The 25,853-nt window shown below is 49.7% G+C and overlaps 2 protein-coding genes across 2 annotated transcripts in view; one reads left to right on the top strand and one right to left on the bottom strand.

The window, feature by feature from the left end:
* The window catches only part of RALY (RALY heterogeneous nuclear ribonucleoprotein), a 120,466-nt gene extending 109,839 nt beyond the window's left edge, over positions 1-10,627 (top strand). Inside the window, exons 5-10 of the mRNA XM_027693882.1 lie at positions 3,556-3,603; positions 3,837-3,997; positions 5,185-5,298; positions 5,840-5,985; positions 8,709-8,757; positions 8,980-10,627. Coding sequence (XP_027549683.1) covers positions 3,556-3,603; positions 3,837-3,997; positions 5,185-5,298; positions 5,840-5,985; positions 8,709-8,753 — 514 coding nt within the window. The 3' untranslated portion in view covers positions 8,754-8,757; positions 8,980-10,627. The remainder of the gene's footprint in view (positions 1-3,555; positions 3,604-3,836; positions 3,998-5,184; positions 5,299-5,839; positions 5,986-8,708; positions 8,758-8,979) is intronic.
* Positions 10,628-20,330: 9,703 nt separating this feature from the next.
* EIF2S2 (eukaryotic translation initiation factor 2 subunit beta) overlaps positions 20,331-25,853 on the bottom strand; it is a 12,753-nt gene continuing 7,230 nt past the window's right edge. Inside the window, exons 6-9 of the mRNA XM_027693889.1 lie at positions 25,521-25,669; positions 24,628-24,684; positions 24,098-24,183; positions 20,331-21,900 (exon numbers count right to left, since the gene is read on the bottom strand). Coding sequence (XP_027549690.1) covers positions 21,725-21,900; positions 24,098-24,183; positions 24,628-24,684; positions 25,521-25,669 — 468 coding nt within the window. The 3' untranslated portion in view covers positions 20,331-21,724. The remainder of the gene's footprint in view (positions 21,901-24,097; positions 24,184-24,627; positions 24,685-25,520; positions 25,670-25,853) is intronic.

The following is a 25,853-nucleotide window of genomic DNA, read 5'->3' on the forward strand; positions in this document are numbered from 1 at the left end:
AGGCAGCAATTAAAGCCCAGATGCTCCAATGCACATTTGCCTGCTCAGAGCTGGCCCCCCAAATGTGGGGCAGGGGCAGCACATACAGACAGTCACCCTCCTGCTCTGAACAGTTGCATTTGGAGCCTTGGTGAGTCATTAGTAAATGTTATTTAATTGCTAAAGGAAAACAAAGCAGGAGCAGTGCAGCAGGAGGTGGAAGCAGGGTGTTACTTGGAGCCTTCCAGCCTCTCCCTCCAGTTGTCCCAACTTTATTTTTAAAGGGTGAAATGTCACCAATGGATTGAAAAACAGCAGAAATGGTTCCCGTGTACAAAGTCAGGCCTGGCAGGTCACTGGGAAGTGATCCATCAGTCTCAGGAGGGTTTATCCCACGTGCAGTGGAATTTTCAGGCACACATAAATCACCAGTGCAAGAGCACTCCCTTTTACCAGCCTTTTTCCTGGGTTGATGCTGGAAGAGCTGCCCTGTGCTCAAAGCCTGATTCCAGAGGTGCAGCTAAAAGCATCCAGGCACTGCCTCCCTGGCACTGTCTGTTGGGCCATGACTGACTGGGGTGTTGTAGCAGGGTCAGACTTACTCCCTTATTACTCCCTTATTAATCCCAAATTTCCTTATTATTCCCTTGTTCCTGCTGCCTTCCCTGAAGGCTGTCCCATGGTCAGCAGGTACTGAAGCATCACTGCCAGAGGCCAGGATCAGTGTTTTGGGAAGTCAGGACCAGCTCCCCAGGATAATTACGCCCCTAATTCCCTTTGAAGCAGGTGGAATTGTCTCCAATCCCACAGAAATTCAGGGCCAGGGCAGGAGTTCCTCCCAGCCTCATGCTTTGCACCCACAGATGTTCTTGGTGCCCTTCCCTGCGGTCCAGGCATGGGCTGACCCCTCCACTGCCTCTGCAGAACTGGGCCAGGAGTGATTCCCACCAGGAAAATGCAAGGCTGCCCTCTTTGGTCACACATTCCCTATGGAAAAATGGAATAACACAGCAGAATAACATTTACAGGGTTCATTGGCCACTTCATCCAGCAAACTGCTGTTTGACTGGTCTTGGAAAAGGCTGGGGAGTTCACTTGAGCTTTCAGGCTTCTCCATCCTTCTCCAGTCCACACCAGGTGGGATCTCCAGGTATTTGAGGCCAGGATTTATCCTGCTGGTGCTGGAGCTGAGCCCGGGAGTGAGGTGGAGGTGCCCAAACTCAGGGCAGGGTAAGTGACGGAGAGATGGAGGGTGTCTGCCCTGCTCAGGGCTTCATTCCTTGTTCCCAGATGCCAGGCTGTGCCCAGGACAGTACTGGCTGCAGTGGGGCAGTGCCCCTGTGAGGGGGTTGGAGCTTCCCAACCAGGATGGGGCTTCCCTGGGGAGCAAAGGCTTGGAGGAAAAGCTCAGCCCTGGAACGTGAATGGGATCAGGAGAAAGGAATGTGGCCATTTCAGCATCTTGCCAAATATCCCCAAGCTTTGTGCTGTTTATGAGCAAATGCCCTAAAGCTGCCTCGTGGTCTCCAAGCCACAGAGAACTTCCTAACAGGAGCCACTCCCCATGGAAGGGGCTTTTGCTGGGAATAAAGACACTGCTTGCAGAGAGATGCCACAGTTTGCTCTTGCCTGTGGCTCCGGAGAACATTGGCTCCAAGGCACTGCTGGAGTAAGTCAGAAACACCTCACCAGAGCCTGTCAGGATTGAAAACATTACAAAATTGCAGCAATTTCATTTGAGTGAATCTAAGGAGGGGAAAAAAATTGAAGAGGGGGAGTCTGACAGTGTGGAAGCATCCTAGTTCAATTTTCCTTTCAAATGACTTCCTATTTTGATGGTATTCTGTGTTTATTGGATTCAAGCAGGACTGGATTCAAACATCCTCGGTGATCAGAATAGATTGGCAGGCTGAGGGGAGCTGTTTTCTTGGAGATTTTCTGTATCTCCAGGTTTCATCCCAGGTTAGAAAGAAAATCAAGTTACCAGTCACAGAAACCTCATGAAGGTACATCTTGTTCCATGCTGCCCATCTGGTTTATTCCAGCAGGAGAATTACCTTCCCCTTTCAATTCAGAAAAGGGAATAAACAAACACAGATTATGCAGTGGTTGGGACAGAGGCTGCAGGATATTCCTCTGAGCCTGGCAGAAATGTTGGCTACAACTTGAGTCAGAAGGGGAGGGCACCAAGACTGAAAAGAATTTGGAATTCACCTATCAGGCTGTCAGAAATGGCTGTTTTTCCTCAAAAAATCAATTGGATTGGGAAGGGTTGTGGTGATAACACCTCCATGGTCACGTCTGCCCTCCCCCGGCCGTGAATGCCATGGGCAGCAGCTGCTCAGGGAGAAGGTCCAGATCCATAAGAAGTCCCTGGCAGGGTCTGGTGGTGGCAGCAAAGCCCAGAGGAGGCAGTAGGTGCACGTGCCTTGTCCTTAACCCCTCACACCAGCTCTGGGTGCCTCCAACCATCCACACTGTGCTCAAGGGCCCCTGAGGCACAGACTGAGTCTCCACACGTGCCACAGGTGTCTGGGGAACCCAAGGAACATCCAAGGAACATGGAAAAAATCACGTTTAAGAAATCAGCCAGTACCTGAAGCTCAGCAGTGGCTGGGAAGCCCAGTGCCAGCACAGACAAGACAGACTTGTTGGGTCCAGCCTGGAATTCCTGGTCCAAACCACGCTTCCCACCAGCCTTTCAAGCCACACATTCTTCTTGTCACTTCTGCTTTAGATGCTGGACACCAAATTTACTCTCAGCTACATACCTGAGTGCTCATCCTTCCCTCTGCCCATCCCCAGATCCTCCTGGCTCAGAGTCCTTCCCTTTTCCCATCAATCTCTCTTCCCACTGGATTTTTTTTATAAGCCAGTTCAAGGAGTTTCAGGAAGCAGGACAGACTCTTTGTTTTCAGGGGCTGCAGTAGCCCTTCTGTTTGTTGGGAGCAGAGAGAAGGGACTGTCACCATCACTCCTGACCTGCCCAGGCTGATTGAGCCTCAGCACAGCGGGGAGGTGGGACAGCAGCTCCCAGTGTGGCTCAAACCACCTGGTCTGTGCTGCCTTGGGAAAAAACAGCTGCAGCAGGAGGGAAAACCAGTTCCTGGGTGTCCAGGGAGTGGGACAGGTTCTGACTTCAGGTTAAAATGCAGCTCAGGCTTAAGAAAACAGGCTGTGGGCATTGTCTGGCTGGGGGTAGGAGAGGTTTAAACACCTTCGAAAGCAAAGATGTTGAATTAATAAATATCCCCTTCTTCCTGACTTCCCTCCCTGCACATCTTCTCACTCCATCTTGAGAGAACCAGGTTAACACTCTGCTGCCATCACCCCTCTCTCCAGTGCTTTAAGCCCCCCCAAATCTTCCTCCTGGGCTCAGCCCGGGTCTCTGCAGCCCTTGCAGCGGGGAGGACGAGTGTCCATGTCCTGCCAGGTGAAAGGACAGAGGGGCCTTTATGGAGGGGGAGCAATTTATTTATCCTTTATGGCCCTGGGGGTGCTCAGCAGGCAGTGGGGGAGCAGTACAGATGAAAGCCCAGCAGTACTGAACCTGTGCTCCCCTCACTGTCTCTGCAGTGGCTACGACTTCGACTACGACTATTACAGAGACGACTTCTATGACAGGTGAGCAGGGCAGGGTCAGCCCAGGGGAGGTTTCTGTGGGGTGAGACCTTCCCTGCAGTGTGTGGGAGGGAGGTGGCTGCAGAGTGGTCCAGCCCAGCCCCGTGGTGGGCTCTGATGGCCGGGCCGTGCCCGGGATCTTCACCGGCACCCCTTGGGCTCCAGCTGGGTGTCAGGGCAGGGCCGGGGGAGCTCCAGGGCTGCTTCACCCCCTCCATCCTCCCCCCCAACTCCAGGCTCTTCGAGTACCGGGGCAGAGTGTCCCCAGTGCCCAGGGTGGTCCCTGTGAAGAGGCCCCGGGTCACCATCCCCCTGGTGCGGCGCGTGAAGGCCTCGCTGCCCGTGAAGCTCTTCGCCAGGTCGGCCGCCATCGCCAACAGCTCGGCCAAGCTCAAGTGTGAGTGTGGGATGGGGGAATGGATGGTGCCAACGGGGTGGGGATCAACCAGGCCAAGGGCCAGGTCCTGCCCTTTGGCCACAACAACCCCCTGCAGTCCCACGGGCTGGGACAGAGTGGCTGGAGAGCAGCCAGGCAGGAAGGGAGCTGGGAGTGTGGATGGACAGGAAGCTGAACAGGAGCCCGAGTGTGCCCAGGTGGCCAAGAGGGCCAATGGATCCTGGGCTGGCTCAGGAACAGTGTGGCAGCAGGAGCAGGGCAGGGATTCTGCCCCTGGACTCAGCGCTGGTGAGGCCACCCCTGGAGTGCTGTGTCCAGCTCTGGGCCCTCAGCTCAGGAAGGACATGGAGGGGCTGGAGCAGGGGCAGAGAAGAGCAGCGAGGCTGGGGAAGGGACTGGAGCACAAGTGCTGTGAGGAGAGGCTGAGGGAGCTGGGGGGGCTCAGCCTGGAGAGGAGGAGGCTCAGGGGAGACCTCCTGACTCTCTGCAACTCCCTGACAGGAGGGGGGAGCCAGGTGGGTTGGTCTCTTCTCCTAGGAACCAGCAGTAGGACAAGAGGGCTGGGTCTTCAGCTGTGCCAGGGGAGGTTTAGGTTGGACACTAGGAAGAAATTTTTTCCAGAGAGAGTGCTCAGCCATTGGAATGGGCTGGGCAGGGAGGGGTGGATTCACTGTCCCTGGAGGTGTTTAAGGTGAGACTGGATGTGGCATCAGTGCCATGGTCTGGGTGACAAGGTGGTGCTGGGGTTGGACTCGATGGCCTCAGAGGTCTTTTTCAACCTGGTTGATTCTGAGATTCTATAGTGTGTACATGGACCCCCTGGCCCCAGGCACCCACCCATGGGCAGGGTGCTCCCAGGGAAAGCCTTCACCCCAAAACATCTGGAAACAACAGCCTGAGCAGCTGGGGAAGGGTTGGGCCAAAGCCTGGTGTCAGTCTCCACAAGCTGCCTGGGCAGCAGACCCCCAGGCTTTTTTTGGGTGCATGCAGCCCCCTGCAGCCCCCAGCAGGCAGTAGGGACTGAGGAGCATGTTTCCAGTGTGGGGTTCCTCCTTGTGTTTTCACCCTGCTCAGCAGTTGGGGTTCCCCCATGTCTTTAACCCTGGGCCAGGGGGTTGAGGGCAGGCTCTGCGGGTGCTCTGCAGGGCACTAAAGGCCTTTTTTTTATTTCCCTTCCTCCCTCCAAGTGAAGAGCAGTGAGCTGCAAACAATCAAAACTGAGCTGACACAGATCAAGTCCAACATTGATGCTCTGCTGGGCCGGCTGGAGCAGATTGCAGAGGAACAGAAGCTGTCTGCAGGTCAGTGGCAGGGGGGAGTGTCTCAGGGCCAGCCCTGAGCAGCACAATTTTGAGCATCCTCTGGGTTCTAACAGTGAAGGGGCAGCCCCCAGGACCCAGGGTAGAAGCACAAGCCATAATTACACATCAAAATTCCCCAAATTATGGGCTTGGTGTTTAAAATGATGAGATTTTTTTTTTCTTTAGTCATATGGTTTGTATTTTCTTAGTTTGTTTTTTTTTCTATTATTCTGTTCTACTCTTCTCTGTCCTATCCTAGGCTAGCCTATCCCATCCTATCTGGCTCCCACACTCCCTGGAATGATGTAGAACCTGCTCTGCTCTTTCCAGGGTTTCTGGGGCAGTTTCCTCCAAATCAGCAAAACTTCCCTTTGCAGAAAAACCCCAAGATCATTATTTACACACCAAGTGAATTTGGGAGCCCTCTGCTCTGGTGTGCCCAGGCTCTGGCACTGCCCCCAGCCCCTGATCCCTCTGCTCTGGTGTGCCCAGGCTCTGGCAGTGCCCCCAGCCCCTGATCCCAGTGCTTTTGCCCCCTCAGAGGTTCGGAAGAAGGCTGAGAGCAGCAAAAGTGAAGTGTCCCAGGAGGACACGGCGTCGGAGGCCGAGGCCAACACGGAGGAGCCGCTCAACGGGGACGAGGGGGAGGAGGAGGGTCTTGCACGGGATGAGTGTGAAGATGAACTGGTAAGAGAGCTTGGATGATGCCTCCTCCCAGCCTAAGGAGTTCATAGTGGACCACAGTTTTATTGGAACTTGCTAAATCCCTGGGAAAAATAGTTTTCCCTTCCTCCGAAGGAATCGATGTCTTTAAATCCCGTGATTGTTCTCAGCTCCTTCCTCCCAACTGTTCTGCTGCCCTTGCAAATGCGTGGGGAGATGCTGAAGAAACATGCTTGGCTCTTGAAATTCAAACCACATTCTCCTTGATTTCACAACTAGTAATTGTTTAAACCAAATTGCTCTGCTCCCAAGTAATTCTTGGATGGATTTAAACACATGGCAAAGACAGGCCGTGGTAAATTAACTGCACTTTCCTGACTCTGTGCATTTGCAGTGCCCTTCCATCTGACCAGACATCCATGGAATCACAGGAGTTGGAAGGACCTGAAAGCCCATCCAGTTCCAACCCCTGCCATGGGCAGGGACACCTTCCACTAGCCCAGGTTCCTCCAAGCCCTGGGCAACCTGTGCCAGGGCCTCCCCACCCTCACAGGGAAGGATTTCTTCCCAATATCCCATCTAACCCTGCCCTCTGGCAGTGGGAAGCCATTCCCCCTTGTCCTGTCATTCCATGCTTGGGTATGACAGGGCCATTTATTTATTTATTTATTTATTTTCATTTATCGAAAATTAAGACTTTTATGAGAACAGGATCATCTCCAGACCCAGGTCAGGGCAATAGGGGTGGAAGGACTGCCCTGCTGTCCACAGCCCTGGGAAGCTGGGTTGGCTGGCATGGCAGGGGCAGGCCCTGAACCTGCCCTGAGTGTCCCCTGGTTTGGTTCCATTCCTTCCCCACCCTGGCACTGGTGGCAGCAGAAGTGAGGATGAAGCTCAGCATCCCTCTCTTATTCCTCACCCCTCATCTCTGGGGTGAGCTCACAACACACCCCCAGCACTCCTCCAGTGTCCAGAGAGCTCCTGTAGCTCCAAACACTTCCTAGGAGAGCTGGTTTGTGCTCTCCTGCTCTGTCCTGCCTTAAGTCAGGATGGATGAGGGGGCTGAACGGGGTCTTCCTTCACTGCTGCTAAATCCTGGGAGAGCTGATGAGGGGGAGACATCATAGCAGGTACTGGAAGAAGAAAGGCACAAGCTCTGTGCCAGTTGGATAAGGAAGGCCAGGTTTGAATTACATCAAGGGAAACAGATGGGAGAAATTAAGGGGTAACTTGCTGATGTTAATGATGATAAAGCAGCACACAGCCTGTCAACAAAAAATGTGGACTTCTCTGCCAATGTTGGGATAAGAAAACAGTGAACAGACATCTGCTGGCACTGGTTTGGGAAGAGCTGGTCTTCATTAAGAGATGAACAGGATGACTATTTCAGCTCCCTTCCATCTCTGTTTTCTGTAACTCTCTGGTCCTGAAGTGGCTTTGAGACCAGAAATATTTCCCTCCCAACATCAGACAGGCTCCCATGTGCTCTCCTGGGGCAGGTCAGTGTGTGCAGGTCGTGTGAGGGTCTCAAGCACTGAGAGGCAGCTCCCCAGAGCCAGCCTCTAGAGTGTGCTCCTGACCTGACAACACTGAACAGCTCTGGAGTCTTCCCAGTTCCTGGGGAGTGACTCCTTTATCCCACATCTCTTTGGCTCACACATCACTGTGGCCATCACCATCTGCTGTCCATGGACATGGTGCCCACACGGGTCCCTAAAACCCCTCTGGCTCTGCTCCATCAGATCTGTGTGAGTGACCTCTGACTCTTCTCCTCTAACACTCCCGCCCCTCAGAGCCAAAGGGATTTATTTGGACCACCAATCCAAGTGCACTTGTTAAATATTGAGCTCTAAGCAGCAAATTTAGGTGTGGAAAATACTTGATAAGTGCAGCATAAAGTGGTTGATTCATAGTCAGATTTTCTGCTGTGTTAATGCAGTTTTGGCTTATCAGCACGAGTCTGAGGGGCAGCTGAGGGAGCTGGGGGGGCTCAGCCTGGAGAAAAGGAGGCTCAGGGGGGACCTTTTGGCTCTGCAACTCCCTGACAGGAGGGGGGAGCCGGGGGGGGTCGGGCTCTGCTCCCAGGGAACAAGGGACAGGAGGAGAGGGAGCGGCCTCAGGCTGTGCCAGGGGGAGGTTTAGATTGGATATCAGGGAAAATTTCTTCCTTGAAAGGGTGGCCAGGCATTGGAACAGCTGCCCAGGGAAGTGAACGCAGAGGTGCTGGGTTAATGGTTGGACTTGATGATCTTAGAAGTCTTTTCCAACCAAAATGATTCTATGAATACTATCACTTCAAAGCCCAGGAGGGAATCACACATCCCAGGGCTGCTTGGCAGAGCCATCCCAAAATAAGGAGCCAGAGGAAATTTTTTGGTTTTGCCTGGAACTGTTGTGTGCCAGAAACCACCTCCATGGCACCTGGTGCCCATGGCACGTGTGGTTTGTAGCTCCTCCCTCACCCTGAGCATCCTGGCACTGCTCTCCCACCCCAGGGCACCAGCTGGTCACCACGGGAGAGGTGTCACAGCACCCCAGGCAGGGCAGGAGGGATGTGTGACCCAAGAGCCCTCAGCCTTTCCCCTCTTCATTCCTCCTTCCTGGGTTTATCCAGTTTTCCTGGGATAGATGGGACTGAAACTCAGGCAGCATTTTATTCAGATCTGATGTGTCCTGCCCACCTCCTTCCCCTCCAAAACACACACCCACATGGTGATCTCCTGTTTCTGGTTCCCTTTTCCCTGCAGGAGAACAGCCATTACACAGATGTGGAGGATGCCAGACTACAGTAACCAGGTACAGCTCCTGCTCTGCTGTTTGGAGGCTGATTCTGAGCAAGAGCTCTCCTTCTGGGCATGCTGGGGTGGGGGGTTGCTGCTTCAGAAGATGCTCTTTCCCACTGATCCAGGGAGCTTGGCTGCTCAGCTGGGTCCCTGGCCAGCCCCTCACTCCCTTTCCTAAATGCCAAATCTTTGGGGTTCAAGGACAATGATGTCCCTCCCCCTTCTCCCCTCGCAGCCCTCTCAGAACAGCAGTGAGCAACTGTGTGAGGAAAGCACGAGGCTAAACCCTGTCCTGGCACGTTGAGCAAGACAAGCTGAATGGAAGTGCTGCTGTCATCTCTACCTGGCATCCAAAAGGAGAAACATGGCCCGACATCTTCCATCCATCTGTAAAGCAAAGACAAGGAAAACTCATCATCCCAGCGAATCCCCACTGCCCCTGCAATGGATTGGGAGCTCTGCAGCCAGGGGAGGCAGGAGCCAAACCTGCCCAGCCCAGAGCCACCACGGACTGGAGAACAGGAGAGTGGTGTCCCCAGGGAGCCCGAGGGGTTTGCAGGAGAGCGGGGAGGACTCAGCCCAGCCCAACACAGATGTTTTTCCCCGTGTGAGGTGAGAGCCAGAGCATTTCCTGACTGAGGGGAAAGTACTGTCTCGGTGTGGATGGTTTGTGTTCCTGCACTGGGGATCCTGGTGAGGAGGAGGGTGTGGGGTGAGCTGCCCTCCACAACAGTCACCTCCTGTCACGGCTCTCCTGCCCCGGGACCCGCCGTGGGCCCACAGGCGCTGCCGGGTGGGAAGGAGCCGGAGCTGGAGCTTTGCTCTGGAAGCTGCTTGGAAGAGGGAAGGGGAGAGGAAGCTGCAGGAAAGCAAGTGATGCCAAGCAGGAGGAACAAAGCCCACGTCACCTTCAGTGGTTTGGTCTCCTCGTTATCCCCGTGTGAAGGCTGAGCAAGGCTCTGCAGAGTGAGGGGGGGTGTGGGTGAGACCCTTGGCTTGGACCAGCTGCTCCCTGCGAGGGATGGAGAGCACCCACTTCTGCAGCCCAGTGCCAGAGACATCAGCCCCTTCCCTGGGGAGCCCACAGCTCCTCCTGCCCCCTCTCACACCGACCTGGCACGTCAGGAGAGCTCCACCAGCTCCTGTTCCTGCCGTGCTCCGTCACAGCCCGCGGGGTCCCTGCAGTGGGACAGCCCCTGGGAACAGGGAATGCTCCCAGCACAGGGCACATGGGGGTGCAGGCACCTTCCCTGCTCCCCACATTGCAGCAGCTCCTCAGGGGAACCCCCTCATGCCACAGCACCCGAGAGCTCTCAGCCTTTCTCCTCCTCCTTCCTCCTTCCTGGGCTTACCCGGTTTTCCTGGGCTAGATGGGACTGGAACTCACTGCAGCACTTTATTCTGATCTGATGTGTCCTGCCCACCTCCTGGCCCTCCAAAACACACACACACCCCCCCAGTGCTTTGACTCCAGCCCGGTGTCCACACCCTCTCCTTGGTCAGACCCTCCCACCCCACGCATGGCCCCGGGTCCTTCCGAGTGCTCCGACCTCATCCATGGCATCTCTGAAGGGTGAAGGGGAAAACAGGCCTGGGGGCAACACCCCAAGCCCCCCCAGGGCCACCCTGGAGTGAAGTACAAGGTTTGATTTGCGTTTCTTAGTTTGGAATGTTTGGTGAGGGATCAAAGGGATAACAGAGCTTTCCCCTCCCTGTGCCGGTTCCTGTCCAGTCTCCACTGTTGTGCTGAGCCTTGTAGAGCTGTTTTCTAGGCCTGGAGAGATGAGCTGCAGTTTTTTGCTATGAACTGACTGTGATGCTGATGTTTGGGAGAAAGGTGACCTTGTACATACGATCCTGTATAATAAAAGAAAGAAATCTAATTTCTTTCCCTCTCTTCTCTCTCTGTCTCACACACACACTGTTTCCTTCTACTTCAGACAGGTCTTTCCCTTTCTAAGCCTCAGCTCTGCCCACAGGATTTGCTGTCCCTTACACAAGGTATATCCCACTGGGCTGAGCAAAACATCTGGGTTCACAAGGGCTCTGGGATTTTTCCCCTGGAGGCTTGGAAACTCCTTTGATGCAGGAGAGCAGGGGACAAATCCGGGCCTTTAATCTCTGGACTTTGCACTGGTCCAGCTCATAACAGACTGGAAAAATTTGGCTGCTGTTCCAGTATGCACAAGGCAGCAGTACAACTGCTCCTGAGGCACAATGTTGGCACCAGAGCAGTGTCAGGAGGGACCAGTGACCACCATGGGGAGAATCAGAGGATCCCAGAATGGTTTGGGTTGGAAGGGACCTGAAAGCTCAACTTGTTCCAACCTCCTGCCATGGGCAGGGGCACCTCCACCAGCCCAGGTGGAATCCAGGTGCTGCCAGGCTTTCAGTGCATTTGAAAAGTTAATTTTGAGTCCTACAAGGTTTTCTGCTGAGCCTGGTCTGAGCTGTCACCCAGCACTGGAGGGCAAAGCTGCTACTGCAGCTGGTCAAGATCATGGTGACTCTGAGGATGTTTGAACATCCATCCATCCATCCATCCACCCACCTGTCCATCCATCCTGGCCTCAGTCACCAGTTCACTTCAAGATGAGGAATGCAGCAGCAGCAACAAATGGTTGTATGTCCTTGCAACAGGGAAGGAGGAAATGGAGGAGGGAGAAAAAAAACCAAAAAAACAAACAAACAAAAAAGGAAGTCAAAGTGGCTGTAAAGAAGATGAAAATCAGCCCTACCTTAGCTCTGCTGAGCCAGGCACCCAGCTCAGAGTGCTCAGAGTGGCTGTGGGGCAATGCCTGGGGACTGGGTCACTCCAGCTCCAGGCCATCAGAGCAAGGCCAAAGTCTCCAGTGAACAAGTGGTTTGATTTTATTAATTATTTTGAGGGGAGAGCAAGGGACTTTGGAAGCTCCCAGGCAGCCCCCCCTGTGGTCATTAACTTTGCTCTTGGCTGCAGGTGGGGCCTCAATGAAATGAGTCCTGGGGTTTTGGTGCTCGCTGGGTTCTGTACCAGCCCGTGATCCACATGGGATGGGAGGGTGCAGCAGTGGGTGGGAGAGGGGACACACACACCCCCCTTCACCCCTTCAGACCTTGAATCAGCTGCAAAGTTTCCTTCTGACTGCACTGGTCCCTCCAGAGAGGGACAGGGGGACAGGAGGTGTCAGCTCTGCCCTGAGCAGGGGTGGCACAGAGGGCAGGGGAAGGGAGGGTCCCCCCTGCCAGGGCACAGGGGACACTGCAGGGACACACAGGGCACAGCTTTGGGGACAGGCTGTGAGAGCACAGGGGCCAGAGCAGCTGGGGCTGAGGAGGTGCAAGGGCTGCAGAGTGTTTATGTGACACACAGGCCCAGGGGGCAAAGCCACTGGTGCTGCCCAAGTGCTGCCTGAGCACAGTCACCTCCTGCTCCAGTGTCCACATCCCACCTTCCCAGGCACGGGAACAAGGTGATGCACACCCAGAGCCCAGGGATGGACCCACAGCCCCCACCCAGCCCAAACCACACTGTGCTGGCACAGAACAGCCCCAGGAAGGGCAGTCACAGAACCACTGACCTTGCAAAAGTCCTCTCAGGTCAAGAAAGAGCCTTCTTTCTTTATTTCTTTCTTTCCTTCTTTCTTTCTTTCCTTCTTTGTTTCTTTCCTTCTTCCTTTCTTTCTTTCCTTCTTCCTTTCTTTCTTTCTTTCTTTTTTTTCTTTCTTCTTTCTTTCTTTTTTCTTTCTTTTTCTTTTTTCTTTCTCTTCTTCTCTCTTTTTCTTTCTTTCTTTCTTTCGTCCTTCCTCCCTTTCTTCCTTTCTTTCTTTCTCCCTTTCTTCATTTCTCTCTTTCTCCCTTTTTTCTTTCTTTTTTCTTTCTTTCTCTTTCTTTTTCTTTCCTTCTTTTTTCTTTCTTTCTTTCTGTCTTCTTGCTTGCTTTCTTTCTTTTTCTTTGTCTCTTTCTCTCTTTCCTTCTTTCTCTCCCTTTCTTCCTTTCTTTCTTTCTTCCTTCCTTTCTTTCTTCCTTTCTTTCTCTCTTTCTCCCTTTCTTCCTTTTTCTTTCTTTCTTTCTGTCTTGCTTTCTTTCTTTTTCTTTCTTTCTTTCTCGCTTTCCCTCTTTCTCTCTTTCCCTCTTTCTCTCTCTCTTTCTTTCTTTCTTCCTTCCTTTCTTCCTTTCCTTCTTTCCCATCAGTGAGTCCAGCCATTCCACCAGCACTGCCAAGGCCACCACTAACCCATGTCCCCAAGTGCCACATCCACACCCCTTTCCCAGGAAGGTGACTCCTGCACTCCCTCAGGAGCCTGTTCCAATGTCTGACCGCCCTCTCAGTGAAGAAATTTTCCCAATATCCAATCCAAACCTCCACTTGAGGCCATTTCCTCTTGTCCTATCACTTGTTATCTGGGAAAAGAGACCAACCCCCACCTGCACCCCACAAAGGATGGAGGTTCTCCTTAGCCCTCCTTTTGTTGCTGATGTATTTACAGCAGCATTTTTTATTCTTTTATGGCAGTAACCAGATTAAGTTCTACTTGACCCATCTAATTTTGTGCCTTCATAACTCCAGACACCCTTGTAGCCCTCCTGAGTTGCCCGGCCCTTCTTCCAAGGGTCAAAAACTCTCCTTTTTAACTCAGTTCCAGCCAAATGTTCAGCCGGGCAAGTTTTCTTTCCCATCATCTCATCTCTTAGCACATAGGGACAGGCAGCTCCTGGGCCTTTAGGACTGTCCTGGCTCACAGAAAGATGTGTGGTCCTCCCCAAGGCCTTTAAATATCCATGGCACAAAGAGATGTGTCAGATCTCATTAGCTCTTCAATGAATGTAAAGGGCTCCCACCCTATTTGCATCCAACCTCCTTTTCCACGGTCCTGTGTCCCCACAGAGTCACTCCCTGCAATCGTCCCTGCCCTGCTGGGCTGTGGGAAGACAAGGGTTGGGCCACTCCATTCTCCCCAGAACATCCCCCAAGGCAACAGTTAATTCAACATCTGCGTATTCTGAATTAAAACAACCGACATGAACCGAGCAGCAGAACTGAACATACACACAGTTTCCACGGGGTGAACTGGGAAAAAAAAAAAAAAGCCTTTGTTAAAGGCTTTCCCCAGCCCCCCACAGAGGGAAGATCCCATTCCCAAGTGTCCTGGACCTCTCCTGGCTTCCCACACTTGCTGCTCTGCTTGTTGCCGTCCCGTCAGTGTTTGGTGGCCAGAGCAGCGTGGCCTTGGTTGGAAACAAACCCAAAGCCTCCAACCCCACTGCCATCCCTGCACCTCAGCAAAGGAAACAGGGAGTGTCTGGGGTGGCCAACACACTTTGGGCTCGGATGTGCTGCTCTGGCTGGGATGAGCAGATGTGCAGGAAGCTTTGGTGCTCTGCCTTTCACACGCTGGTCTGGGCACTCATTAGAGCAACAGAGCAGGGTTACCCCATCCCCAGATCCTCCTTCCATGTGTTTCTGGACATGGAAAGACACTCTGTGGGGCCAGAACGCCTGTAACCATTCAGTTTTGAGTCAAGAGATGTAACAAAAGCCTCCAGTGATTTAATAACTTCCATTAACTGCGATAAGCATCACAGTTCCAGTCCATCAGTGCTTTGGAAACACTTCAGTTACTGCAGCTGAAACAGGACCATTCTTTGGGGGATTTTTAAGAGCCAGTTGCTGTCTCTGGGACAGTGGTTATATCCCTCCTGCATTGTCCTTCTGTTATCTGCAGGACATTCAATTCCATCTTTTTCCTCTTCTCAAGAAAGTTTCAGAAACCTTTGGAGATGTGGTGGAGAACCCCAAGGGCTCCTGGTGGAGTCCATCCATCCCCTGCCAGGAAAACACACCCAGGGCAGGGACAGTGATGCTGAAAGGACTCAGCCAGGAGTCCATGGATGTGCTGCTCCAGTCCAGCAAGAAAACCCTTTATAACACTCTGGTTCAGCACCTTCTCCTTGGTGCCATTCCAGGTGGATAATTTTCCCTGCCAGGCTCAGGATGCAGGGGGGGCAGCCCGGGTGGGAGAGGGGGGCAGGGCCACAGCAGTGCAACACTCCTGGTGTTTGCTTGGAGCTCCCTCCTGCTGGATGATCCCGAGCCATTCCGGGTCAGGGGGACAGGCCTGGCAGCTCAGCTGGGACATCCCCTCTTGACCCTCACCCTGTGCTCCAGCTCGGCCCCAGCCCGTGTTACAACCCACCCCAGGAAAAAGGGGGGTAACCCAGGTTCTTATCAATAATTCCCTTGGGGTCGATTAGAGTGAAACGACACTGAATAATCAGTGTCTGAAAACATATCTAGGTAGGGTTTATTTTAAACACATATAGGTAGGGTTCATTTTAACAATTTTGTTTGAACAGGTATGTTAGTGTTTTGGCTGTTGTCATCTATATCATTTATCATAGGGATAACCCCTGGGGGGAAAATGCATAAGGGAGAGAAGGAAAGACAGGATAAGGGTAAGGGAGAGTAAGAGAAAGAAAAGTTGAGAGTGGAAAGATGTATATAGTCACTGCCCATGGGGTCCAGCAATGGAACTTGGTAGTTGCAGCTCCCATGTCTGTCAGTTTGTCAGTTGAAGTGGTGGCCTTGATCTGTTGGGGGTGAAGGAGTGAAGCCCCCACACTCAAAGAAGTTATGAGTTATTATATTCATGGATGGTGTCACGGGCCATTGTCACGACCCTCCAACATCTCCTGGGCCTGTGCAGAGTTCCCGTGAGGGGCCTTTGATGGGCCATCAGAGGTATAATGCAGAAGTCCTGCAGAAGCCTGCAAAAGTCCCTTGGCAATCCTAGAACGCATAAATCATGAACCGTTTCAGTCTCTGACACACCACTGCTCGGAAGACCCTCTTCATCCCCAAAGGCCAAAGCATCCTTGCTTTTGGCCAGCTCAGGAGGCCCCTGTGTGCCCACAGCACCTCCCCGAGGTGCAGACAGACCCCCAAGCCCCAGCACACTCCTCACTGTGCAGGCACAGGGGTTGTCCTGGTCAGGGGCAGGGTTTGATGGGCACCTCCCTCAGCCAGGACAAAGTGGAGAGGGAAACAAAGTCCTTCAGCACAGAGCTGAAATGAATTTGGGAAAGTGGAGAAGGCCTGGAATTATAAACACTCACGGACAGAACATACTGGAGACCCCCCAGCCAGCCCCTAACAGCCTCTCACCAAGAGGGAAACCTCAACAGCACCCACAGCCCAAAGCCTGAATCAGCACCCCCGGAGGACCCCAGAGGAGGACCCCACTCCTTCAGAAGAACAGAGAAAGCAATTCCTCCTCCCTCTGCTGGCTGGGGGTGTTGGGAGGTGTGGGGACAAGGCAGCAGAGAAAAGTGGTTTTTAAGCTCCATTTTAATTTTTTCACACGTGTGGTGGAAAAAAAGGTTCTTTTAGTGCCGAACAAAAACACGGCACAAGGCCTGCGACAGGCTGTGAGGGCCCTGAGCAAGACAGAGACATGGCAGGCCACAAAACAAAAAGCAACTGGAAATTTTTTACTTGCCCTTTGTGCCTAATTCTCAAAATTAACCACATCTGACTGCTCTCCCTGTAACAAAGGCAAGAAATCTCCCTTTTCCTTTCAAAATGAAAATTAATATTGTCAGCAGATAGTAAAGCCATGTTAGAAGCACCAAGATCCTACCTTGGACATGGGCCTGGAGTGACAGGACACGGGGCAGGTTTAGGTTGGACATTAGGAAGAAATTCTTTACAGAGAGAGTGCTCAGCCATTGGAATGGGCTGCCCAGGGAGGGGGTGGATTCACTGTCCCTGGAGGTGTTTAAGGTGAGACTGGATGTGGCATCAGTGCCATGGGCTGGGAACCACGGCGGGGTTGGATCAAGGGTTGGACTTGATGATCTTGGAGGTCCCTTCCAACCCAGTTGATTCTATGATTCTGTGATTCTATGACACAGGGGAATGGCTTCCCACTGCCAGAGGGCAGGGTTAGGTGGGATATTGGGAAGGAATCCTTCCCTGTGAGGGTGGGGAGGCCCTGGCACAGGTTGCCCAGAGAAGCTGTGGCTGCCCCTGGATCCCTGGAAGTGTCCAAGGCCAGGTTGGACGGGGCTTGGAGCAACCTGGGCTGGTGGAAGGTGTCCCTGCCCATGGCAGGAGGTGGAATTGGATGATCCTTAAGGTCCCTTCCAACCCAAACCATTTTGGGATTCTGTGATCCAGCCATGTCACCTGACACTGGTGACAATCACAAGGTCCTGCTCCACCCCCAGTGAAATGCTTCCACATGGGAGAGAGAAATGCATGGGAACAATGGGATAATTACCCAAAGCAGGGCTGGGGGAAGAAACAGAGGTTTTAAAACTAATTTGCTTTCCTGCAGAACGGAGAATTAAGGAAGCTGCCTCTGTTACAAACCCCAACACCTCTGTGAGCCCAGAGAGCCACTGAGGACGATGCAAGAGGCTGAAGAGGGAGGGAGGTTCCACACATTTCTGCTGGGTATTCCACTGAAAAATGCCTCCTAACCCAGATGGAAGGTGATGACTGTGTTATCTCAGAATTCTGCCCTTGTTTGCAGTGTGCAAAAAGGACGAACATTAAGGAGTGGGCCTGGTCTTAGAGACACAAGCAGGAGGGAAGGGAGAAAGTATTTCTCTTCCTGCAAGGAAAAGCCAATTTTATCAGTTTATCATGGCCTTGTTTCCAGGGCCAGCTGGAATTTCTGCTTCTGGATAAAGAACTGTGTCTGCTCCCTTGGGCTTGGGACAGAGACTGGCAGCACAGGCTCAGCCATGGTTTTACACAGAATAGATGAGAATGGACAGTGTATATATGTATGATACCTGTGTGAATATGTACATAGAGCTTATCTATATTCATCTATGGTTACACACCTACAGCAAAAGCAGTGTCTCCCCAGGCTCTTTCTGAAAAAACTAAGACTGGCTGAATTGCCTCTGGAGGCACTTCCCTGTCTTCACCTTTGGAATAGTTAAAATAACGAAAAAGCTGAAATTAATTAATAATAATGAATAATAAAATAGCTAAAATAAGCAAAGAGCTAAACCCACCAGATTTCTTAGCCAAGGAACTGAAGCTGGGTGAGGTCCCTTCAATCCAAAGGCTTGTACAGATGGAATAGTGCATGTTAAAGATCAGCAACAGCCCTTGAAGCTGTTTGTCTTGGGGAAAGATGTTTCTCTTTAGGAGGAAGACATTTCAAGTAATATCTTCTTTCAAAAAAGCCTTTTCCCTTCTCCTATCATGAGGCTCAGAGCAACCCTTCTGCTCCCTCAGCTCCCTGCACCTGAGGGAAAGGACCCCTGGAGCTGTGCTCCCTTCCCTGCCACGGGATTTTACGGTTCATCCAAAATCCTTTTAGCCCAAATTAGAGCCTCTTCAGAAGAGCCTTTCCAAGGTGGACAGACACCTGGAACCAGAGTGAGCTGTGACACAGGGGAACTGCCAAAATGTCTCTATATATGAGGGCAGAGCCAGACAGGTCCAACCAAGCCCAGGTTTGGATCCCCACGAACTTTGTGGGAATACAAACCTCTGCAGACCCCTTGGCACTGCTGGAAAAACCAAGGAAGGCTTTCAGGGGGACAGGCTTGTCCTGATACCTCCCCACTGTCTCTGACCCAGGTAATCTCCTCAGACAACAAGCACTGCCCTCCACCACGGCAAGAACAACTCAGAAGCAGAAAAGCAAACAATTCTCTTGGAAGCTGATGTGGCTTTGCAGTTTGCTGTCTGTCCAGGCTGAAGCTGAACTGGTAGTTCTTGTGCAGCTGCTGTTTTCTGTTCAACATCTGCTTTCAATTGTGTCTCAAAGCTTGGCCTCTCACTTCCTTGGATGCTCTTCCAGTGGTCTGGAATAAACCTCTAGGATAAAACTGAGCAGAGGTGCAGAACAGAGAGCTGGAGAAATGTTATGGGAAAGATTAACAGGTAAGTTCTAACGATCTTTAGCTGTCAGAATCACACTCAACTTCCTATTTTCTGGACTTTCAGAGCTTTCCTGTTGTTTCTATTCCTGTCCCTCCCCCACCAGACACCATCACAGGCACTTTCACCTGATTAGAGCACAACACCCCCCACAATTCCTGACAAACCCTGTCCTGTTTGCAGCAGCTTGGAAAATCTGCTTTTTCTTCTCCTTGCTCACATTCCCGGGTGCCCAGGCCTCCCTGACAAGCTGCCCCCCGGCTGACACAACCCAGGGATCTCGGGGTGTGGTGTCCCTGCCTGGAGGACACAACACACAATGCCTGGGAAGGACCAGAAATGCCCCGCCCTCAATGGAAACATTTTAGAAACTGCTCCTCCTTTTACACCATTTCTGGTTATAGAAGTTGATTAAATCCTTGCTCTGGCCAGAAGCTTCCAGCAAAAGAGCTCATTCTCCCTTATTCTGGTGATACCCAGCAGTTATTCCAGCGGGGCAGAAGCACATGAGGGCAGCTGATCCCACTGTTTGTGCTCAACAGGCCAGGAGATGTTGGGTTGTTCCAGTGACCTGAGCAAGGCCCCCAACCCTCTGAGTCACAACCCTCTGACTCCACAGCACAGAAAAAAGCATTTAACTGCCAGAAGGGGGGTATAAAGAGATTATTCTTCGAAGGGTATCAAAATTTCAGGCTGCCTGACCACAGCACAACTTCTTTTGTTAAGTTCTCCCAGGAAATCCAGAGACAAGACCCAGATTTCTCTGTCCTGGACTGGAAGATGTTTCACCTTTGCTGCTGGAACAGACCTACAAGAGCTCAGACTAACTGGATAAGGTGAAGGAGAGCTGGGCACGGCAGAAGCCATGGAGAGAACCAGCCCAGCCCTTTGTTCACACAGGGACTCCATCCTGCTCCCCAGTGCCTAAAATCTGCCTCCCCCATCTCCTTACAGCCAATTTCCAGCTCAGAGAAAGAAACCCTGGAGCAGCACAGCTCTGTCTGCCTCCCAAAAGATGCCTGCAGGCAGAGCCAGGGCAAACACAGCCACCCCCTCCTTAGAACCCCCTCCTTAAGCTGCTCTCTCAGAGCCAGCTCAAGCAGAAACTTGTCTTTTTTGCCTCCACACTCCAAGCTCACATCAGCCTTACAGGCAGCAAGAGGCATCTGTGTTCATACATCACTTTTGGAATGGACACACTGGAAGGAGCTTTTTCTAAAAAAATAAAACCCAACTGGTATCTGCTCCTAGAAATGACTTTTCCTGCATCAGGGAGGTTATTCCTGAGTCTCCACTCAAGTTGTTGCACTCCAATATTAGCCATCAGGATTTCATGCAGTCTCAAAATCCATCTATAAAATATACCTATAAAGCTCTCCTTGCAAGCCAGAGCTCAAAAGTAAGAGGTTTGAACAATTATTTATTCCTTTATTAATTTGGATTTGTTGATCCAATTATACTGAAATCAAACTTTGTATTTAATGCACTAAAATACAGCAGCCACACTGTATTTAAGTATGTTAAAGGCATTTGACCCAGGAAAAAGCCAGTTAGTAGAAACAGAAAGTATAATTTTTCTTCAGCTATTTTAGTGTGTCCCAACAGCAAGTCACCAACACAAAAAGGCAACTAGCACTTCTCCAAAAAGGGTTACTCCCAGCAGGAGGAGCAGAAACAAGAGGAAGAAACAAGAATACAACAATGTTACAAGAGGCACTGATCCTGGCTTTATTCACTTTAAGATACATCCAACATTGTTATAGCTCACTTGAAATTCAAAATGTTTTTTAAGAAACCAACCATAAAACCTTGATTCTTGCCTTACAGTGCTGTCAAGTTTGCAAATAGCAAGTGAGTGACTTCCCAGCAAGGCTGTGCTCTGTATTAACAAAGGTTATAACTTAGTACAAACCTTTCAAGTTCCTGATTTTGGAGGAATTGCATCCAGAATGAGCACTTTCCCTGGGGAGGAGGCTGCTGTGCTCACCTGCAGGGGTGGGTGCTGTGACACCTTCCCCTCACCCTGTGGCACTTTGGCAATCAAGGGACAACTGACCCCCCTTAAGGTCCCCAGGAGGGACTTAACTCCCCATGTGCATCTTTGTGCTTGACTGGGAAGACCAGCAGGGACAGCACTGAGTGTGTCCCCTCGAGATTCCTGACAGACTGTGAACAGAGGGAAGTGCTCAAGATGATCCCGAAGCAAAATGTGTTAATTTGGAACTCAAACTACTTGGCAGCATCTTCTGTAAATTCAAGATTTATAGAAGACTGGGTTGCAGCCATCACACAATGACATTTAGACTTACTTTTAAAATTTTTTTTGCTGCATTTAGATTCATTTTAAAGTGATGAAGAGTGCAGGACTTCAGAAATATAAATATTTCTCTATTAGAAATTGCAAACTTTAGTACTATGACACTATGAAAACTTACAGTACAGTTTACTGATTCTGTGTTAAGATTCAGCATCCATCTGGTGTCTGAAGTCTCTCAGAGCTACTTTTTGCCTAAGGAAGCAGTACCAACAAGTCCTGCTGTCCCTGTCTGTGCACCCAAGGGTGTAAAAGCACAAGCAGGTCTCATGCTGGCACAGCCCTGTGACTCTGGGACTGGTTTCTCTGTTTAATGACAGCCTAACTAAAAATCAGCTTGTTAGGGAAAAGCAAAATAACCTCTACCTTAATCTTCATTCTGGGTCTTGGACATAGTTCAGTGACATGATCTGCAGAACAACACACCAACCATTCCCACCAGTGCTGAGAGAGGAAACTGAAGGAAAAATCCAAATCCAAGACACTCACTGTTATAGTATCTTTAATTTATCTCGTCTTTTACAGAAGTCTGAACGGATTAAAAAGCACCTCCTTTCCCATCACGTTCCTTACAGTTGGTAAAATATATTCAATGAGCAAATGTATGTGAACAGCTTGAGGATCTGCATCTTGCAAGGGTTTCACAGCCCAACCAACCAAAAGCCAAATTTCTCGCGGTTTTTACAATCTCGTTTTAACGCAACGGTCACTCCGCTCCTGGAAACCTGTCCAGTGCCACCTCCCCAGAACACTGTGCACAATCCAGTGGTGATTAGCAGACTAATTAGCTTTGGCACGGAGCTGGGCTCTCTTGCCTGTGACAGCCTGGAAGCCTGTTTTGATGCTGGCGACGGAGCAGCGGGAGTGGCAGGTCTCGCACTGCAGGAAGTATAACCTGGTGTCCTTCTGCAGGATGGTGTCCGGGGAGCGACACGTGTGGCAGGTGACATACTCCTCTGAGGGGAGGAACAATGGGGCAGTTAAACATCAGGCACATAAAGGCATCACTTCTGGAGCGTTTAGACCCAGAACACCGTTAAAATCCACCTGCTGACTCAGAAGGGCTTACTGTGGAAACCCAAAACTGCCCCCCCCCAGTTCCCAGGTTAATAAAGATGAGGTTTCGTATGCACCTGTTACCTAAAATCTAAGAAAAAATTCTCTGCACGGTTTTGAGTATAGAAAGGTAAAGAGCATTTAAAAGATAATGCAGAAAAATCACCACTTCTTGAGCCTTTAGTCTTGAAACACTGTTCAAATGCATCTGCTAACTCAGAAGGGCTTACTATGAAAATCCAAAAGTTGCCCCCCCAGTTCCCAGGTTAATAAAGATGAGGTTTCGTATGCACTTGTTACCTAAAATCTAAGAAAAAATTCTCTGCATGGTTTTGAGTATAGAAAGGTAAAGAGTAGTTTTTTAATTAAAGGAATTCTGAGCACAGAAAGGTAAAGAGCATTTAAAAGATAATGCAGAAAAATCACCACTTCTTGAGCCTTTAGTCTTGAAACATTTCAAATGCATCTGCTAACTCAGAAGGGCTTACTATGAAAAGTTAGAAGTTGCCTGCAGTTCTCAGGTTAATAAAGATGAGGTTTCATACTGTACATTATGCATTTGTTACCTAAAATCTAAGAAAAAATTCTTTGGACAGTTTTGAGTATGGAAAGGTAAAGAGCAGTTCTTTAATTAAAGGAATTCTGAGTATAGAAAGGTAAAGAGCATTTAAAAGATAATGCAGACAAGTCACCACTTCTTCAGCCTTTAAACAGTTGTCTTGAAACACTGTTCAAATGCATCTGCTAACTGAGAAGGGCTTACTATGAAATTCTAAATGTTGCCCCCCTCTTCCCAGGTTAATAAAGATGAGGTTTCATATGCACTTGTTACCTAAAATCTAAGAAATAATTCTCTGCACAGTTTTGAGGGAATTCTGAGTATAGAAAGGTAAAGAGCATTTAAAAGATAATGCAGACAAATCACAACTTCTTGAGCCTTTATTCTTGAAACCCTGCTCAAAAGCATCTGCTAACTGAGAAGGGCTTACTATGAAATTCTAAAAATTGTCCCCCCCATTCCCAGGTTAATAAAGATGAGGTTTCATACTGTACATTATGCACTTGTTGCCTAAAATTGAAGAAAACATTTTCTGGACAATTTTAAATATAGGAAGGTAAAGAGCAGTTCTTTAAGAGCACAACATACATATTGCCCCCCACACAGCAGAGGCCTCACAATTTTAGAACACTAGCTGCTTATAATATTTAATCATCACATCATGGGTTACACCCAGTTCCCAAATAGTCCATCCCATGGGATCTCCCTCAGGCAACACCTCCTGAGTTGGGGGGGGGTCTCAAAAAGACCACCCCTTCCTCCCACCTTCATCTTCATCATGATCCTCTGCTTGGACCAATGTCAAGGCCTCTGGGTCCTCTCTGAGTAGTTTTGACTAGGTTATATCAACCAATGTGTCCCTTCCCCTTCTAGGTACATTCTCTACAAACAAGACATTCTCTGCCTTGCTGAAAATCTCTATTGAAATCCTTGACAAGAAATATTAAACAATATTTCAAAAATTTGGTACAAAGGGTGGTTAGCTAAAAGTTCTGAAGTGCTAAAAAGCTGTGCTAAAATCTATATGTGTTCTAAGGCATCACACTGACACTGGTATTTTGAAAATAATTACCAGTTAAAGCTTCCCACTGCTGTTCCCACAGTTCCTCTGCTGAAGCAGCATTCCCAGGTGTCAGCAAGTCTGGGGCAGACACAGCACTAAATATTTTGTTACATGCAATGTGGACATGAGTCCTCTGCCCAGCAGTGACACACACACTGCATCTGCTAATTAATGTGTGCAACAGACTTTAAAATTAACAATTACTGGTGTTTGCCATAGTCCTCATCACAGCCAAGAAATGAAAACAAGCAGTTCTCAAATGCTCTCACTGTTTTCCTTGGCATGCTTTAATGCATGACAGCATATGACATGTGTGGTTACTGTAACCCTGGCAGAGCCACCAGTATTTGAATTATTTCATAAATTATTCCATATTGCATAAAGCAAAGTTGTGGCTTCTTAGCCCAGACTGTCCACTGTGCCCACACACACGGGCCTGAGAGAAATCTGTAGTGGCAAAGGGAGTTCTACTTACTGATATATCTTCTCAAGACATTTTCTATCTGTTTTTGCTGGAATCTTCCTTTGATTACAAGCTGGTTGTTACCATCTATTGAGCCACTAATTTAAAAGAAAAAAAAATAAATATATCAATGGGTTGATTTGCAGAAGATGTGAAGTGTTAAAACAAGTCATGAACACGAAGTGAGGTAACAGTGTGTTTCCTCAAGGGAAGAGTAAAACTGAGTTGCTTTGGGGGAAAAAAATGCAGAATTCTGAAGGCATTTAAAATCCTGCAGGAAGTTTTGCCCAAGCAAAAGCAAACCCCAGCTCAGTTAAGGTTCCTAATCAGAAGAACTTCGAGCTGAGAATTAACACAGCTCTCTAGTAAGGTGTAATATGAGCAATAACATCATCTTCTAAACATTCTAATGTAGTAAATGGAATGTTTTGTCACATTTTGGTTTCTAATTTTTTAAGTCATCTGGAGCACAGGAGACTCCAAAGCCCAATCAAATGGGCATTTGTTATGTATCACTACAAAACACAGCCCAGCAGCCTTACCTTGTACCCAATTCTGCCAACAAAAATGCCAGGAGATGTTTGGGCTGACGATGTAATCTAAAAACAAAGGAAGAGTATGTTTAGCCTTCCCCCTTCCAATAAACCTGGTATTTATACAGGAATGGCAGGGGGAAAATTATCAAGTCTAAAAGGGGGCAGTGCCAGAGGATCTGCACCAAAGACAGTGGCCAAGGACACAAGAAACCTGATCAGTCCACACAAAAAAACCCTCCACCATTCCCCCCCAAACCAAACTCACAATTACAGTAACTATTGAAAATAAGTTTTCTATTTGAGATTTTCCATTCTTACTCTCCCATCCCCTGAAAAAAATGTTAGTAGCTACCATTAAAACTCCCTTTTAGTACAATGCCCAGATCTTCAGTGGGATTTCAGCAGGACTGTTTTCTGGCACACACATGGAACCAATCAGAGCTGCATTCCCAGAAGTGCTCAAAAAGAACAGAATTGCCTTCACAAGACATAATTAAGAAAGCACTGCAGAAAACAGTGGGAAAACATTACTGGACTCCAGACCATTTACCAAGAGAACAGTATTTGTAGTCAGCTCAAATTAGAAAGAACTTTCCCCACACTCCTGCTCAACACTTGCAAATAAATATCACTGGTGACTGGACTTGATAAAGGTCAATGAACTCCCAAAGTTTCAGTCCAAGAGGCCCATGTAGCAGCCCTGCCACTGTCCTAATTCAAGTATAAAATAAGAAATTATCTCAATACATCATTTTCATAAATATCTTCTCCCAGAGAAATGCAGAGGTAATGACTAAAATAGCTTCACTCCTGATTTGCCAGAAAACATCCCTTCAACACCCCAGCCACGAGCACAGAATCCATCTGCTATTCCTGGGAAATCCAAAGAGCACACTTACAATTTGCAGATATCTGTGAAGTTGACAAAAGATGTTTTCTTGGTCCCTACTCTCACAACCTGGGGGGGCTTCATGACAAATTTCCGTTTTTCTCCAGCCACCATGTCCGGGTTTTTTTCCCGCATGATGTTAAAAACTCTATTGAGCAGCTGCAAGAGAAGGGATTCACAGCCATGAGCAGCCTGAATTTCTCAGGTGAGCCCCTCACTTCCAAAAACACTTGAACCAGCATTCACAGTGAGTATCACACTGTCTTTGCCCATCAGCATTTCCTCACGTGCTCTGGAACACACTGCAAATGCTCTGATAAATGCAAAACTAACACACTGCAAA

The sequence above is a fragment of the Neopelma chrysocephalum genome, unplaced genomic scaffold (genome assembly GCF_003984885.1).
Source record: "Neopelma chrysocephalum unplaced genomic scaffold, ASM398488v2 Primary Assembly neopelma1_94, whole genome shotgun sequence".
NCBI classification, from domain to species: domain Eukaryota; kingdom Metazoa; phylum Chordata; class Aves; order Passeriformes; family Pipridae; genus Neopelma; species Neopelma chrysocephalum.